General features: G+C 40.7%; 1 protein-coding gene across 2 annotated transcripts in view; it reads left to right on the top strand.

Annotated features, from left to right (window-relative positions):
• The first annotated feature begins 2,169 nt into the window (after positions 1-2,169).
• The window catches only part of Tis11 (Tis11 zinc finger protein), an 86,989-nt gene continuing 71,450 nt past the window's right edge, over positions 2,170-17,708 (top strand). Inside the window, exons 1-2 of one of the 2 annotated variants that reach the window (XM_065227360.1) lie at positions 2,170-2,253; positions 2,747-3,234. In XM_065227360.1, the coding sequence (XP_065083432.1) occupies positions 3,175-3,234 (60 nt within the window). In that variant the 5' untranslated portion in view covers positions 2,170-2,253; positions 2,747-3,174. The other variant, XM_065227354.1, reaches the window with a different exon arrangement.

Raw genomic sequence — 17,708 nt, 5'->3', positions numbered from 1 at the left:
TCGCTCTCTTCCGGTTCGTCTTCAGGAGGTAGCAAGAAAGCTTCAATCGACGGAACGGCATCTTTTTTTCGTTTTCTTCCCATTTTTATCGACGCGGAAGCAGTCCTCCAAGAAATGGGCCTGCAAATAATTAAAAAAGATCATGGCAACATTGATAAAATGAAAAACACTTGTACCGTCAACACACGCTACAGACTCGCGAGCTTGGTTTAATTTCGCCGGTTCCGGAATCCATCCGACAGAACTTAATCCATTAGGATCTTGTGATATAATCAGTAGGAAAGCGCAAAAAACCCAATCCAGGATAATTCATGCTGTTCCGGCCGCAGTATTTCACCTGACACTTCATTTTGGCTGATTCGTTACGAGTCTCTACAAGTGATTTTTCAACTCCAAGTTTACACAAGCATTAAGTCATTCGACGGTAACACGTAAACAACAGAGACACGAAAAACCGAAACCCCTCATTATGGGAACAAATTACTTGATAATTTTTATTTGCCAAGAATTTTCTTGCGCAATATTGTGATTGATTTATTAGATTTTGTGTGTAGTATTTGCTTCTCCCTCCCAGATCTCGATCAACTATGAAATGTTGCATAACATTGATGCAAAATTGTGCACTCCGTTTTTGTGTGTGCATTTATTTTTAGCGTTTTGAAGTTGAATCGCTGAGGATCAATCTCATTACCATAGAAAAATTTCAAGAGTACAGATTCCAGCTCTCCCAAAACTTATAACAAAGAAACTGGAACTTCACGATTGTTGCAGTACAGTGCACAAGGAATTTCAATTTCATGAGTGATGTCACAACCATCCAAGATTTGTGTCCTAGAAATCTTGAAGTGATAGGAAATGTCAGCCATCATGACGGTTATTGTTGGACGCTTCAATGAATCACTTGAAGAAAGCCTTACTCATATCTGATTGTAATTTAGGAACCAAATGAAATAGAATATGCTCTCGCATTTTTATGAGGTCCTGAAATTAACCAAGTTTTACTAAGTAGGAAATCCAAAATATGTACATAGGACCGAAATCATAGGTTACTTCTACTGTATTTTAAATCAATATCTAGAAAAACTGCACGAGAATTTCACTACACAGCTTAACGTAGTCTACGTCAACCCTGCGATCGTGTCTTGTACACAACCCCACCAATTTTTCCATGTATAAATGTGGAGTGTGGAACACTTCGTTTTTCCAAAGAGGGGCAGGTGACTCTGATACCCAGAAATCATCAGTCATATTAGTGAATAACAAATCTAAGTAGCAGTTATTTTGATTTTTTATGTGATTTATTTGGTTGAGTCCAATTTCTGCACTTTTGTCGAACAGAGTACGAACGGTATCAACATCAATCTAACAGTAATCTAATACAATAATTCTTTATTTGTATAATAACCACAGTAAATCGTGGTAATTTCATATGCCCTGACGACCACGTGCTCATGCAAATTTGTATCGTAAACCCTACCCAGTACGGCCTATCTTCCCCGCAGCGACAATCAATCCCAATCAAAACACAACAAAACACCGTGAGAGAGAGAGAGAGAATAAATAAATTATTCTCTCGAATTATTTGCGTCGGAAAAAAACAACAGAATCACTCACACCATCAACCGCCGTCACACATGCTCTCTGTCGAGCAAAAAAGAAAAACAACATTCAACACAAAACAAACCCCATCAACAAAACGCAACTCCCGCATATCAGCAGCAGCAGTAAAAAAACCAAAAAAACATCCATCGATCGTTCGTGTATGTACTTTGACGGAGGGGAAACTGTCATCCCTACCACCACGAAAGACTGCGCCGCGCTGTGTTGCTCGTTCTGCGAGAGAGAAAATTCTCTCGCATCCGTCAGTGTTGCCACACATTCGCATTATTCTGTAATGGTACAGATTTTTACTATTCTTGGACAATTTTTGATTTATAGATAACAGATTAAAAAAAAATACATAAAAATTCAAACAGATTTTGGGAAATCATCAAACAACAGATTTTTGTACCTGAAAATCGAAAAATATGTGTGGACATTGAAATGCCGATGAAAACGGTGGCATCACTGGGCCCGACTTCGGTTTCGATTCGGCGTTCGAGCAGAGCGGGAGAGAGCGAGAGTGTGCACCGTGCACGGGTAGGCCCCAGCAGCAGAGTCAGCAGTCGGCGCGGTTTGGCTTGTTTGGCATATCGACGCATCGTTCCAGGCAGACTCGAGTCAGTTTTGAAACGAGCGGCGTACAGAGTAGAGGTAGCCAACTTTGATTCACACCCCCCAAGAGTCCCGTGCAAACAACAGCAAACTCACAGAAGTTCAGTGTGAAACTTAAAAAATATCAGCCCAGTCGAAGAGTAAAATTCTGCCTGTACAGAGAACACTGATGGCTGAGTAGTTTTCGTTAGTTTCGCGTGAAGTTTTTTTTTCGTTTTGTTTGTTTGAATTTCTGTTGGAAACAAGTTTTGCCTACCTGGCTTATTCCGTTCCGCCAACCCCGCGAGATTCGAAACCAAACGCACTGCACTGAATCGCACCTTCGTTGGAAAACGTACGTAGTAAAAAAAAAAGAGTAAAGAATCTGTACTCGATCGTACAGAAACGGAGAGTTTGTTCTGGTTTTTGCATTCCGGGTCAAAAATTTCCTTGTGGAACAAGCTTTCGAGAAAATACGGGGAAAAAAACGAGTCCGTTTGTGCTGTGTCGAAATTGAAAGTGATTACTGATTTCTTTCTTTTTTTCTTTGCAGAAAAAGAAGAAGAGTGGTTTTTTGTATGAAGAGTAGAAGAATTTAGTTCCGAAGATCCGAAGCAATCGAGCGAAGAAGAAATACAAAAAAAAGATATAAATGCATGAGCAATAGTGTACAGTGAATCGAAAATCATTCTTTGCAGATTGGCAATAGATAGTGCATTTTCAACAAATACAAAAGCAATAATAAGCTACAACGTGATCAACCAGTGATAACGACGAGAAGAAGAAAAAGTGCAAACGACGGTGCTTCCTGAGAAGAGTAGTCCTTTTTTCAAAGTTTGGTTTTTTTTGAAAAAAGCGAGAATTGACACCCCGTGCAGGTAGTACTAGATCGCGTCAGTCAGTTCAGTTCGTCTGTTTATCTCGCAGAGCAGAAGACGTCGCAGAAAAGCTACTACCAAGATAGCCAGAAATCAACGGAGAATGTCTACCGCGATAATGCACACCGGGGCGTTCTACGACTTTGGTGATTTTACACTCAAGGTAGGTAGGTAGCCTATCTTTTTAGTCGGTTCGGGCATTGAAGTCTAGCCCGCCGAGAATGGCAGTCGTTCTGCTGGGAAAGGGGCGTGGGCGGGATTTCGGGATTTAGGGCGCATGAGCAGTCGTAGAATTCTGGCAACCTGTTGAACGATGCTTCGGCATCGGATTCGTGTCTGTCGATCCGTTGAGATCTTTCGATATTCGTAACGAGGGTTTGAGGGAATTTCCCAGCCTAGGTCCCGTTCCGGTGTCGCCGCGTGCGACGACGAGTGATTCGTTCTAGGTTGAGTGGTGGATTTTCCTCCGCCCCATTCATTCGTTCGCTCGGCGACCAGAGTCAAGTGCTTGACGAACGGAATGTAAAGGGCGAGTAACAAGTGGTATTTTTAGACGATCAGGCTAAATAATAGAAGATTAGTAGCTGGGCGATAATGGAAGCTCGCGGTTCTGCTGTTGGAGTTTCCGGGAATCCAATTAGCACTTGGAACAGGTTTAATGGCTATTTCCGGCGAGGTTTTCGGTGGGATTTAATTTCCGGAAGACTTGCGATAAGATTTTGATTAACACATCTCGAAGTCGCGACTCGAACGACCAGTATTTTTTTTTTAAATTGTCCATTTTCCCCAATGATTTTATAATTATTTTTATTAATGGCTTTGAAGCTCTTACACGAACTTACGCCTATTCTCAACTTAGTGTTATTTGAAGCACTTTCACAGTTATTAATTGAGAGCTTTCTATGTAAACCTATGCATGAATTCGTATATTGTGTGGCAAGTACAATGATATTCTATGCTCAGAAAAGTCGAGTACATTTCCAACTCAAAACATTGTCTAGACCGAGGGGGGCGACTCTATCTACGATGCAGGAAAAATTGTGTTTGACTGCGGTTAGCTGCTTGCACGCTGAGTAGGTAGAAAGAAGATTGATGACGATTCTGATGATTTCCTGCAAAACGATTATGCGCGATGCGAGAAATGAAAGAAGATTTTTTGAAGATTGATTCGCTAGTGTGAGATTTGTTGAGCATCTAAAATGGAGATTTAGATGTGTCGCCCCCTCGGTCTAGACCGAACCGGAAATGCATGTTATGTATTAGAAGTAACATCAAGGAACTGAAGAAAAATATAAGACACTGAAGGGTTTTGAAGTGAAAATTTATTCGAGTGTGTACAATAGGGTGCTTCATTATAAAAAAAAAGGTTATGAACTTCTGATAGGGTACCCTCCAGTTCGATTCATAACTTTAAAATATGAGCCTGTGCAAACAATGGTAAAGATTGATCAAGGTTTAGAGGTCGCGCCAATGATTTGAATTCTGTATAAAGATTTCGGTGAATTATTTGGTACGGGAAATTATTGACTTTCACTTACATTGGTCTAACTTTGGTTGTAGCTGGGAAATGGCATTTATTGAATTGAAAATTTAGTCGATTTCTGAAATTGTGTATGGGTCCAGACTGACTGATCGTTGGCGACTGATTGGCTTTTTGGTAATTTGGTAATTCCCATACAAATTTTGAAATCATTGGCGCTACCTCTAAACCATCATCAATCTATACCAATTTTTGCACACGTCCACATATTGGGGCTATGAATCGAACTGGATGGTGGCCTAGCAGATATTAAATTCTTTTTCCGAAATGAAGCACCCTAGGGTTGACTTCTAGTTCGTTTACTTGGAAGGCTCAATCGCGTTAGCTTTACGGAGCCGATAGTTTATTGTTTGTAACAAAATTCACTCAATTCTATGTCTAGTAGGAGTTGGGCCGCGGCTTACTCGAAGTTAGAGAGGTACATTGTAGTAGGATAGGATCAGGGGAGGAGCTTGGGGGTAAGGTTTCGTTGTCTCATCAGAGCGTTGTCGCCAGTAGGAACGGTAGTGCGGTTCTAGTTTCGTCTGGAGTTCGACCGGCTATGGTGACCAGTGGGCGACGGTTTTTCAAAACTGAAACGTCTTAATGGGCAAAGAGGTGTCAACAATAAGTGTTCCATAAGTGACCATTTTTGAACTGATGTTTATTTTCAGTAAAATTACACAACTGAGACTCACCAATTATTTTCGAACTTTTAATTTGAAAGTTACTTGTTATTTTTTGCTGCCAGTTTAGAAAAACACGCTTAGATTATAAATCACAAATCTGACCACAGTTATTCAAAAAACAGCTAAAGCTTAACAGCTGGGGAAACCGCAAAAGAGTTGTAATTTTATTTTCACCAGGAAAAAAATCCGAGAATAGTTCCTTTGAGCAAAATCTGTTTGAAATTGGACTCCAAACCTAGCTTAGTTATATTCAAAGAAAGTCAATTTTACTCATTCACAACTCGACCGTATTTCAATCTTTGTCGTAGGATGCTAAATCCATTAACACGAGAGTGGAAACATATGCATTATTTCCAATGATCAATAATATCAACCAATAGCAAAATTCTTACATTGAAAGCAAAATTTACGTCAAATTGTTGAAACAATGGGAATTTTAGCTGTTGTCATAACGAGTCAACATTTTTCCATCAAGGCTGACCGAGTTGGATAATTACGCCGAGTGGTGAAAAAAATCGGATTTTGCAACAAGTTTCATGCAACATTTCGTGCACTCGAAAGTGTGCCGAAAAGCAGCACACAAAAAAAAGTGTGTCGAAAAGTAGCACTTTTCGGTATTATGCTTCACAATTATGCCGGTTATTCTAGACCATTTTGGCATTTCTGAAACAAATTTGGCGCATTCTGAGGCCATGTCTGATCGTTCTAAAAACAATTTTTGGTGATTTTTTTTTTAAATAAATTTTTGTGCTTGTAAGCAGTGGGCTTTTAGGCGTTTTTGGGCCAATTTTAGAACCGTGAATACCATGCTTTTGTTCTAGAACAATTTGGAGATTCTAACCCATTATGGCAGCTCTTAGGCCTTTTTTGCGTTTCTACGCTCATAATATTTTGGTGATTTTGCGTTAGTTTGGCTTTTATAAATCAACTTTGGAGTTTCAAGGCCATTTTTGGCGTTTCTAAGACCATTTTTGGAATTAAAAAAATAACCAATTTTGGCAGTTCTAAGGTTCCGTTTGACCTCTCTGAAAACCAGTTTTGACGATTTTGGTTTTCGCAAGCGTGATTTGAAGGACTTAGAGTGTTTTTCGGAAGTTTTGGCTTGATCAAGCGATTTGGATTTGTGGAGCATTTTGGCATTTTTGGGCCATTTAAGAACCTTAAAGACCATTTTGGAGATTCTTCGGTCATTTTTGTGTTTTCAAAGTTATTTTGGTGATTTTGCGTTATTTTGGCGTTTATAAATTATCTTTAGAATTTCAAGGCCATTTTTGGCGTTTCTAAGACCATTTCTGGAATTAAAAAAAAATCAATTTTTGCAGTTCTAAGGCCCCGTTTGACCTCTCTGAAAATCAGTTTTGACGATTTTGTTTTAGCAATTTTCGTGATTTCTTAGACTTAGAGTGTTTTTAGGAAGTTTTGGCTTGATCAAGCAATTTGGATTTGTAGGGCATTTTGGCATTTTTGGGCCATTTAAGAACCTTGAAGACAATGTTGGAGATTCCACGGCCATTTTTTTGTGTTTTCAAAGTTATTTGGGTGATTCTGCGTTATTTTGGCTTTTATAAATCAACTTTGGATTTTCAAGAAGGCCATTTTTGGCGTTTCTAAGACCATTTCTAGAATTCAAAATTCTAGAATTCAAAATTCTAGATTCAAAATTTTGGCAGTTCTAAGGCCCCGTTTGACCTCTCTGAAAACCAGTTTTGACGATTTTGTTTTCGCAATTTTTGCAATTTGATAGACTTACAGTGTTTTTAGGACGTTTTGGCTTGCCCAAGCTATTTGGATTTGTGGAGCATTTTGGCATTTTTGGGCCATTTAAGAATCTTAAAGACAATTTTGGCGATTCTACGGTCATTTTTTGTGTTTTCAAAGTTATTTTGGTGATTTTGCGTTATTTTGGCTTTTATAAATCAACTTTGGATTTTCAAGAAGGCCATTTTTGGCGTTTCTAAGACCATTTCTAGAATTCAAAATTCTAGATTCAAAATTTTGGCAGTTCTAAGGCCCCGTTTGACCTCTCTGAAAACCAGTTTTGACGATTTTGTTTTCACAATTTTTGTGATTTGAAAGACTTAGAGTGTTTTTCGGAAGTTTTGGCTTGATCAAGCGATTTGGATTTGTGGAGCATTTTGGCATTTTTGGGCCATTTAAGAACCTTAAAGACAATTTTGGAGATTCTACGGTCTTTTTTTTTGTATTTTCAAAGTTATTTGGGTGATTTTGCGTTATTTTGGCTTCTATAAATCAACTTTGAAGTTTCAAGAAGGCCATGTTCGGCGTCTCTAAGACCATTTCTGGAATAAAAAAAAAACATTTTTAACCAATTTTGGCAGTTCTAAGGCCCCGTTTGACCTCTCTGAAACCCAGTTTTAACGATTTCCTTTTAGCAATTTTCGTGATTTGAACGACTAAGAGTGTTTTTAGAAAGTTTTGGCTTGATCAAGCGATTTGGATTTGTGGAGCATTTTGGCATTTTTTGGGCCATTTAAAAATCTTAAAGACCACCCAAGTAACATTTCTGGTTTTATGAGGGTTCTGTAGACCGTAATTCAGACTTGTAGAATGCTTTAAAACCTTGATAAAACTTGCAATGTTGCTTGGGCATTTTGGTGTTTCAATGTTAGTTTGGTGATTCTGAGTTATTTTGGCTATGCTAAAGCCACTTTGGAGGGACCATTTTTTCGTTGCCAGGATTAATTTTGGAACTTCTGAGAACAATATATTTAACTATTTTTGACAGTTCTGAGACCACGTTTAATATTTCTATTAACCGACGATTTTTGAGCAATTTTTGAGGGGATTTAGAGGGTTTTTAGAAAGTTTTGGCGTGGTCAAGCTATTTGGATTTGCTGCACTTTTTGGCGTTTTTGGGCCAGTTAAGAATCTTCATGGCTATTTTCGCGATTTTATGGTCAATTTTGGTGCTTCAAAGTTATGTTGGTGATTCTGCGATATTTTGGCTTTTCTGAAGCCACTTTGAAGTTTCAAGGCAGTTTTTGGAGTTTCTTAGACCAATTTTGCAATTTTTGAAAACGATTTGTTTAGCCATTTTTGGCAGTTCTGAGGCCACGTTTAACCTTTCTATAAACCAGTTTCGATGATTTTGGAGAAATTTTTGTGTTTTGAAGGATTTGGAGAGTTTTTACGAAGTTTTGGTGTTGTCAAACTATTTGGATTTGTTGCGCATTTTTGGCGTTTTTAGGCCATTTTATAATCTTAAAGGCCTATTAACTAATTTCATGGTCATTTTTTATGTTTTTTTTTATTAGGTACCAAGCTAGATCTGCGTGACAGCTTTGTTTTTATTTTATATTATTAAAGGCCATTTTTCTAATTTCATGGTCATTTTTGGTGTTTTCAAAGTTATTTAGGTGATTCTGTGTTATTTTGGCTTTCCTAAAGTGGGATTTTTGACGTTTCTTGTCGGCTTCGGCAATACCTTAACCTATTATCGTCAGGCGGTAAACAGAGTCCTAGAGCACTCAAATTTGGCCAATAGTTGCTCTGAAACACAATGTATGCACATGTCAAAATTGAGCTCTCAAGTACGTTGTTTACCCCCCTGACGATAATAGGTTAAGGTATTGCCGAAGCCAACTTTTCCCCTATTTAGATTTTTGCACGGTTTGGCGTTTTAAAGCCATTGTTGAATTTTGTATTTTTTTTTTATACTTTAAAAGTTATTTTAGTGCTTCTGCGTTTTTTGGCTTTTGTATAAGCCACTTTGAAGTTTCAAGGCCCTTTTTGGCATTTCACAGACCAATTTTGGAAATTCAGTTTTTCAATTTTTGTCTTTTGTCGTCAAGCTATTTGGAATTGATGATCCATTGGGAAATGTTTTGAACCTTATTGCCTATCATCGAAGACTAAAAATCAAGAAGACTGTTCCCTTCTTCCATACAAATGTCAAACGTCGCTGATAACAGTGCCTCTGTCAATCAAAGGTGGAACTTTGAAGCACAAGTGTTAATGAGACTGCTCATAAACAGTGACTGTGTGTGTGTGACCTAATGTCACCGAAACGAAAAAGCAGAACACGGTACTCGTTGTTGTTTTTGTTTTGCTCTACAAAATTTCACGACAATTTGTATCCTAATCCCAGCAAGCCGTGGTGGTTTTCCAACTCCAAACCGAAAAACTTGTCATGGTAGAGGATTGACACTCGGATCGATACCTAGTGAAAGTAACTTTTACTTGCGAACGAGAAACCGAAATATTGTTCATTTTGCCTGTTGGAAGCAATCAATTATAAGGAATTGGGAGCTTCCACCACCATTGAGTGAACTACCGTCATTCGGAAGCTGCTGAAAATTCAAGAATTCAAAACAGAAGAAAGATCCGGTACCTACATCGCGATCCAACGGAAGGCGGAGCAGGATCTAATGTTGGAGAAAATGGAAATGAAAGGTTGAAGGACTACAATCCATTTTAGATGTTTGCAGATGTAACCACCGGATAGTGATCCTCTGTATGCTTTAACAATTCTTGGAATCGACCGACCCCGTCCAGAGAATGCTAACAACAGTGTCGAATTGGCCAGGGACATTCAAATAGTCAGCGAGTACTGTGCCAAGCTGCCGAGCGTCACAACTTAACTCCCCCGCTGTGGCCAGGTGCCAAAGCCGTGCGGAACGCATTTTAGTAATGCACCATACGAATGCCCATAAATGCATCACTAAAGGGCTTAGAAAAAGCGGACGATAACTCTGAGATAGCAAATTAAAGATCGAGGAAGGTCCCGCCAGCATTGTGAATGGCATCATTGCTATAGTTTTAATTTTCAAAACAAATTTACTGAAGAAACGTTTCACCTTTTACGACAATCATAACAACACCAATAATTGACAGTCTTTTTATATCTACCTATGTGTGTGAATGCACTCGTGAATTAACACACACACCGCATCACACACAGGTTCCACTTTTGCTCAGAAGAGGCGTTGCCGTTACTGTCTCCTGATTTTTGGAAGAGTTGCCAGTCTTCTTGATTTGTAGTCTTCGCTATTACGGTAACTCTTAGGCCATTTTAGCGACCATAGAACTTCACAGGTGTCAAGCGACCTTAAGAAATATAGAAAACCAGGAAATCTAGATCTAGAGATCTTTGGGGAATTTCAGATCTTAAGAGCAGTTCCCGTACCTTTAATCCAGAATTTTGGAGCAGTTTAAAGAACTACAATCGTAAATTGAGAACAATTCGGGATAGTTCCATGATGTGCTGAAAAAAAAATCGAGAACCCTTAAGATGTTCCGAGAATTTAAGAAAACTTTAAAGGTGTTTACGGGAATTCCATTTATATCCCAGCAAAAACGAGATCTTCAATAAAATTGAGAGCTGTATTGAAGCTTCGGGAACATCAAGATAGATCAGAGAATCAAAGGGCAGTTCAAATAATTTCAAGGCAATTGTTAAAGAAGTTTCGAGAAATTAATTAATTAAGTTATCTTTATTAGGGAGGCTTTCAGCCTGTGGCTGGTTCGCCTCCAGAATTTCGAGAAACTTAAACAAAGCTCCGAGAGATTTTATGGGACGTGATAAAAGTTATATGATCATCCGGAAAACGTAAGAGTATTTTAAGGGTGTGGAGATTTCAAGAACTTAAAAAAAAAATGCGAAAGTTTAGCTTAGAGACCATTATTGAAGTTCCATTAATTAAAAAAAAAACTAGAAGCGACAGCCCTATGGTGACAACGTGGTCTCATATAATAGATGTTATTTGTCACCTGCAGCAGGAGCTTATGCTTTGTGTAGGAATAGGAATATGAGCGGGGTTCTTTCTGTTTATACTCTTTAGTATGACGCGCTTGGCATAGATGGCCCACAGCGACTCACGAAGAGCTACTGATTCCGATCAGTAGCGGTGCGACTTCTTCCTCCTTTTATGGATGCTCATGTGGGCTGCAGCTCGCTGCTTGCAGGCAGCCTTTCGTTGTGTACTGGAGAACACCACCACTCACCACGCGGTGATTGAATAAACACCGTTCGGTGAGACTGGATGTAATTCAACTTTGAAATCTGTGTTAGGGAAATCGCTTTTCGTAGGCAATCGGTGATAATTTTAATTATAATATCAACAGTTGTACATTCGTTACATTTTGAAAAATGATAACGTCTTAAATTTAACAGATGCGTAGAAATATTTCTGATCGATTGGTGAACACATTATTGAAATTGGTCCAGGGGCAGCTGAGTTATTAACGTTCAAAATCTTTCATAATTTTGTTACATGTTCCATTTTCGGTTTTCACAAAGTGTGCCCCCATATAGAAAACGCAGCATAGTCCTACGTCAAAAAATGCGAGAACTTCTAACAAGCAGCGATATCTTTAAGAAATTCCAGCGAACTTCTAATAAATTTAGATATTTTTAGATAGTTTCATGATATTTAGCGAACTTAAGCAAATTTGCAGTGACTTCCAAGGAGTTCCGTGGAATTATGGCGTATTGCAAGAATTCTATGATTGATCCAAAAACGTCAGAAGCGTCAGAGAATATAGAAGGGGTTTTCAGAAACATTTCGAGAACTTCATAGAAATCTATGGAGCTTAAGGGGAGATCCGCGTAAGCCAGGAATCTGTATGAACATTAACAAAATGCGGGAGCATTTGAAAGAAGTTTAGTAAGCTCCACAAATTGAAGGAATTTCAGGGGGAGGTCAGTTCCATTAGTTTCAGAAAATTAGTGGGAAATTCAAAGCAGTTCCCAGATTTTCAGACAACTTCAGAGACGTTGGATAGTTAATTGAGGTCTTCGCATAAGTTCGGGACGGTTCAATTAAATTCAGCGCGGTACAACAAGCTTCATGAGAACTGCAAACATTTTAGAGAAGTTTTGAGAATTTCAGAAAAGAACAGAGAACCTCAGAGCAGTTCCGTTAACATTAGAGAAGTCACATACATTTTAAAGATGTTTAAAGAACTTCAGCGTGTTTAAACCTTTAGAGGAGATCCATGGTCGTTAGAAGAATTGAGGAAACTTTAGGAAGTCCTATAAAGTTCAGGGAAGTTTAAGAATTTGATGTCAAGTATTGTGAGCATCAGGCTAGTTTCTCAAACTACAAAAGAACTTCAAGGCAGTTTCATTAACTTCAGGAAAAATTTGGGAACTTTCAAGTAGTTATGAATACCTCAGAATAGTCCATTCCATATTCAACGGAGATTTCCATTGAAATTTTCCTCAAAATTTAGATGAAGCTATCCTCCGAGTTCAATTTTCTTTTAGTTTTCCTCTAAATTACCTTGAAATTCTCCACAATAAGAAACGCTTTGGAGAGATTCTCCGAATATTCATTGATTTCATTTCAAATTTCCTTTTGAATCTCACTTCTTTATCCTTGGAATTCTACTCACATTGAAAGTCTCCTAAGAATTCTTTGGCATTTCTCCTCACAAATTCCTTAGATTTCTTCTCATTATTCGTCTGGCAAACTCTCCTGAATTTATTTTCCAAATTCCTTTGAGGATGTCCTAGAGTTATTCTCAGATTTAATTGCAATCCTCCTTTTAGTATTTTCAACAAAAAAAAACAATCCAAGGACTTATGCTCCAGATTCGTTTTCTCCCACAAACTCTATCAAATTATACTCAGAATACCATTGGAATTTTCCTTTGAAGTTCACAGCAGTTGTGCTCCTCAGAAATTCCTAGGAGTTTTCATTAAAATTTACTTTTAATTCAATTCAGGGTTGCTTGAAATCCTACTCAAAACTATCAGGCTTCACATGAAATTTAAAATTCCTCAAAACTACCTATATATAACAATTGTATAGGAAAATTTACCTTTGAGTGACAGATGACGCGATTGTGCCTGTCTCATACCGACTGTATGAGAAAATGGAAGAGTTGCCAGTCTTCTTGATATGTTGTCTTCGCTTTTAGTCACTATTTGGTTACTTATTCCTTCAACATTGTCAATAAAATCACTATTTTAACAGCAGGGATCGCCACCAGCCCTAACTTTGTCTCAGACGTCGTTTCGACCAGAAATTCCGTTCCCGTGTTACAATTTTTTGAAAAATTTCAAAGACTTGATGTGGAAAATTTTACAAGATCCAAAATGGCCGAATTTTAGCAGTAACGTGCATCATTGCCCATAACTAACAATTATGCAACGTTTCATGCAAATCGGAGAAAGTGCTTCCGAGTGCTTCCGATTCGTCATTATGCGTGGAACTGGTCATTTGTCAAAATGGCCCTAAATGCGTTAAAAATGACCTTGAGTCGACACAAAAAGACCTATCTGGTTAAAATTAATAACGCCAAAAGAGCTTTCAAAGGTCAAAATGATTAGGACACTCTTCGAACAACGTTGATAAAGTTATAATCAACTTAAGTTCAAAGAAAATGACGAGCCAAAACGATCTGCAAACCCTCGAAATAATACTGCCGAGAACTCCAAAATTCGCTTAACACGTTAGGTCCCCTCTTATGGAAAGGAAAAATCATGCATTTCAAATTCATTTGCTCAAAACTTCACAAATTTCCCCTTATTTTAGATACTGTAGTGTTCGTTCTGGGAATGTCCATAATTTGAGATATTTTGAGCAGAGTGCTAGGTAAGTGCCTTTCTTGTCATAATTCATGGTTTTGCAAAACGATATCATTTGGCGATATTCAGAGGGTCCTCAATTACATTTAGCAGTCCAGGTGGCGTTTCTTCGGCGCAAGTGATCAGATTGAGATCGGTACCAAAACCTAACTAGAAATCGAACATTAGGTCTTGCTCTAGTTTGGAAGCAAATCGCTGCTACCCCAACTGTGTTGCAAGTCTAACTGCCCGTTACTCGCACGGGGCATATTTTTTGGGCGTTTTACTGGCGAAAACTGCCTATTTTCAAAACTCTTTCATTCCTTAATCAAAACTTATCACTCCAATTGCCTTAAATTCGACCTTTCCGCCTTGCACCGGTCAGCATCGGGGCCTATTACCGGAGGCGTTCCATTTTCAAAAAGGGCGCAACCCCCCAAAACGCCCCCATCATAGACCAAGCCGAACAGGTAGCCCCCGTTCGCAGTCGTTCGGAAAATAGCTCAATTTCCGAGGAAATCGTGACGCTGGTGAAGCCCCAATCAAACGGGACACCGGTCCGGGTTTCACTTTCATTTTCCAGCACACAAAACCGCTCGCTAAACTTACAATTAAGGTAGGGCGGTGCTCGCCCGCTCGGTCCCCACTAATTTGACAGCCACTAGGAGCAGTTTTTGGAGGCGAGTGGCGTGCGGCAGCTCATGATGCTCGTTGGCCAATAATCATCGCTGCCCGGCCATTAAAGTAATAAATGAGTGCGAATTTAAATAAACGGCGTGCAAGTGCAAGTAGGCGCTGCCCAAGGGGCGATGAAGGGGCGAGATCTACTTGGCGGCGCCAAACGGTCGCCGTCAATTCCCTTGGCCACACTGCCGCCGCCGTTTCCAATGTGATTTGTAGCGTTTTCGAATAAAAAGCAATTAATAATAAAAAATACATTGCTGTCGTCGGCGGCGACGGCGACGACGACGACGAAGACTGACTTGGGTCCGATCGCGCGAACCATCATCATCATCGTCGTCGTCGTTGGTTGTGATCAGCTGCGGTTGTTGTGGATCTTGTTTTGAATAAACTCACACACATTCGGAGCGCGGCAGCAAGTTCCGGGTGCCTCCCTTCACTTTGGCCCACGAGTTTTACGGCAGCGAACGGAGGGGGGCGCAAGGGGCGCGATTTTGAATAAGACTCAATTTCTTCTCATTTAATTCAATTCTCGAACTGGGTCCGCTCGCTCTCTTTGTCCACTAGCCAGCTTTTTCTTCATCACTTGTCTTCATCAAGCTCAATTGCAGCTAGTTGAGGCAGTTCTTTGCAAACCGCCCCTCCTCAGACCGGAGCTGTTGACGTCACGCGCTCCGCTCCATACTAGCGCAAAGGTGACAATGTCCTTTTAATGCGTTCCCCCACGAGATTCCGACTCGGCCGGTTCTAGGCATCCGCGCCAGATCGGTATCGACACGGCTTTGCATTGTGGGATATCAAGTGACGCGCGTAATGCGAAACCCGATCGGACTGGTTTTTCGCAACCTCCGCAACCAGGCTTGGATCTCCGGAAGGGAGCTTGCTTACAGTAACCACACAGAAAGAGAAAACCTGTTATTAGCCAACCTCTTACAGCACCAGTGCCGGCTGGGACTGGGGGGCCACGAAGCGAGGTGGCAGCATTATAATTAAGTCATATCTGGTAGATGATGCTGTCAGTTGGTCTAAACTAAACGGTTGGGATGCACTCTTCTTTGGGCAGGCGATTCCAGCGTTGGGGGGGCGTCATAAGGGGCGCAATCGCCCCACGATCGTCATCTGCCTGCCAGCCAGCCGCCCTCGTTGAGTGAAAGTTAGTTTGGTAGATGAAAAAGTGCCAGCCTCAACCACAATTTAACCAAGGTCCCAAAGAGCAAACGCAGTGTCAGCAGCAGCACTCTTTGGGGTGGAAAAATTGAATAACAAGAGAAATTATGCAAATTTTCTCCATGTCCCAGTGTGAGTGCAGTGCGTTCACAACAACAACCGGTTGTATATTTTTGGCTTCGTTGACACCGCTGGATGACATTTCGACTTGTGTGACGATCTGCAGATATGGATGATGACGGTGACAGCCAGCAGTTGTTTACCGAGTCGCGTTCGGTTTCTACTTTTGCCGGTTTTTTTTTTTTTTTTTTTAGGTGTTTTCGAGAGCTGAATTGTTTGGCTTGACGACGTAGGTACTACGGCGTGTGCAGTTTTCGCAATCTTTGGAGTAAATATTTGCACCCGGGGCCTCGGACAACGGATCGCCTATTTAAAGAGCTGTTTGGCTGGATGATTGGTGGCTTTTGTAAACAATTACGTGGCGGCAGTGATGGCAGATTCCGTAGATGTTATAATTTTTGAAAGTTTTGAGTGGGTGGTTTAGCAGTCGAAATCCGTACAAAGCAGAACCACAAAAATTCCCGTGGAATCCGTATTTCTGTCAATCAATTTTCTGTGGTGGACATACGGACTGTAGTGGTACTAGATCGATGGATGGAATGTCCAAGTTGGGCAACAGCTGGCTGATATAATTAGACTACAGTGTGCTTCCTGTTAATGCTATCAAGCAATGTTCAGATGTTCGAATATTGAACCGATCATCCGACTGTCAAAGTCGTTAAAAAAAATTTAAAACACAAATTAAGGTGAAAGGGGATGTCATTAACATTCAAATGCACTTTCTTCCTTCAAAACCAAAATTACGTCCATGAAAATGTAATCATTGCATTCTACTTGCCTACCGGAACGCAGTGAACACATTTTCATTGACAGAATTTTGGTTTCTAACGAAAAAAAACTGCATTTGAATTTAAAAAAAAATAATGACGTCCCCCCTGGTTACAGCATAAATTTTAATACTGACAGCATAATATGGTCAGATTAGTATCATTGTGAAGTCGTTAGGCACAAAGAAGATGACTCTCTATTTATTAGATTTAAATGGTTATTAGGCTAGAGGTTATTAGATCAAAAAACTTCAGGCCAATGGACGTTGAGCCAATGGACGTTGGACCGATGGACGTTGGACCGATGGACGTTGGCCCGATGAACGTTGGACCGATGGACGTTGGACCGATGGATGTTGTACCGATGGACGTTGGACCGATGGACGTTAACCAGATGGACGTTGGACCGATGGACGTTGGCCCGATGGACGTTGGCCCGATGGACGTTGGCCCGATGGACGTTAGCCCGATGGATGTTAGCCCGTTGGACCGATGGACGTTGGACCGATGGACGTTGGACCAATGGACATTGCCTTAACTTGATGGACGTTGGCCCGATGGACGTTGGACCGATGGACGTTGGACCGATGGACGTTGGACCGATGGACGTTGGACCGATGGACGTTGGACCGATGGACGTTGGACCGATAGACGTTGGACCGATGGACGTTGGTGCAATGAACGTTGGACCGATGGACGTTGGACTGATGGACGTTGGACCAATAGACGTTGGGCCGATGGCCCGATGGATGTTGGACCGATGGACGTTGGACCGATGGACGTTGGTGCGATGGACGTTGGACCGATGGACGTTGGACCGATGGACGTTGGACCGATGGACGTTGGACCGATGGACGTTGGACTGACGGACGTTGGACCAATAGACGTTGGGCCGATGGCCCGATGGACGTTGGACCGATGGACGTTGGACCGATGGACGTTGGACCGATGGACGTTGGACCGATGGCCGTTGGACCGATGGACGTTGGAACGATGGATGTTGGACCGATGGACGTTGGACTGATGGACGTTGGACTGATGGACGTTGGACCAATAGACGTTGGGCCGATGGCCCGATGAACGTTTGACCGATGGACGGTGGATCGATGAACGTTGGCCCGATGGACGTTGGACGGATGGACGTTGGGCCGATGGACGTTG

This window comes from Ochlerotatus camptorhynchus, unplaced genomic scaffold (assembly GCF_037179485.1).
Source record: "Ochlerotatus camptorhynchus isolate MF236.1 unplaced genomic scaffold, CSIRO-AGI_Acam_v1.1 ptg000022l, whole genome shotgun sequence".
In the NCBI taxonomy this organism is placed as follows: domain Eukaryota; kingdom Metazoa; phylum Arthropoda; class Insecta; order Diptera; family Culicidae; genus Ochlerotatus; species Ochlerotatus camptorhynchus.
This window is presented reverse-complemented; position numbering and strand designations above follow the sequence as displayed.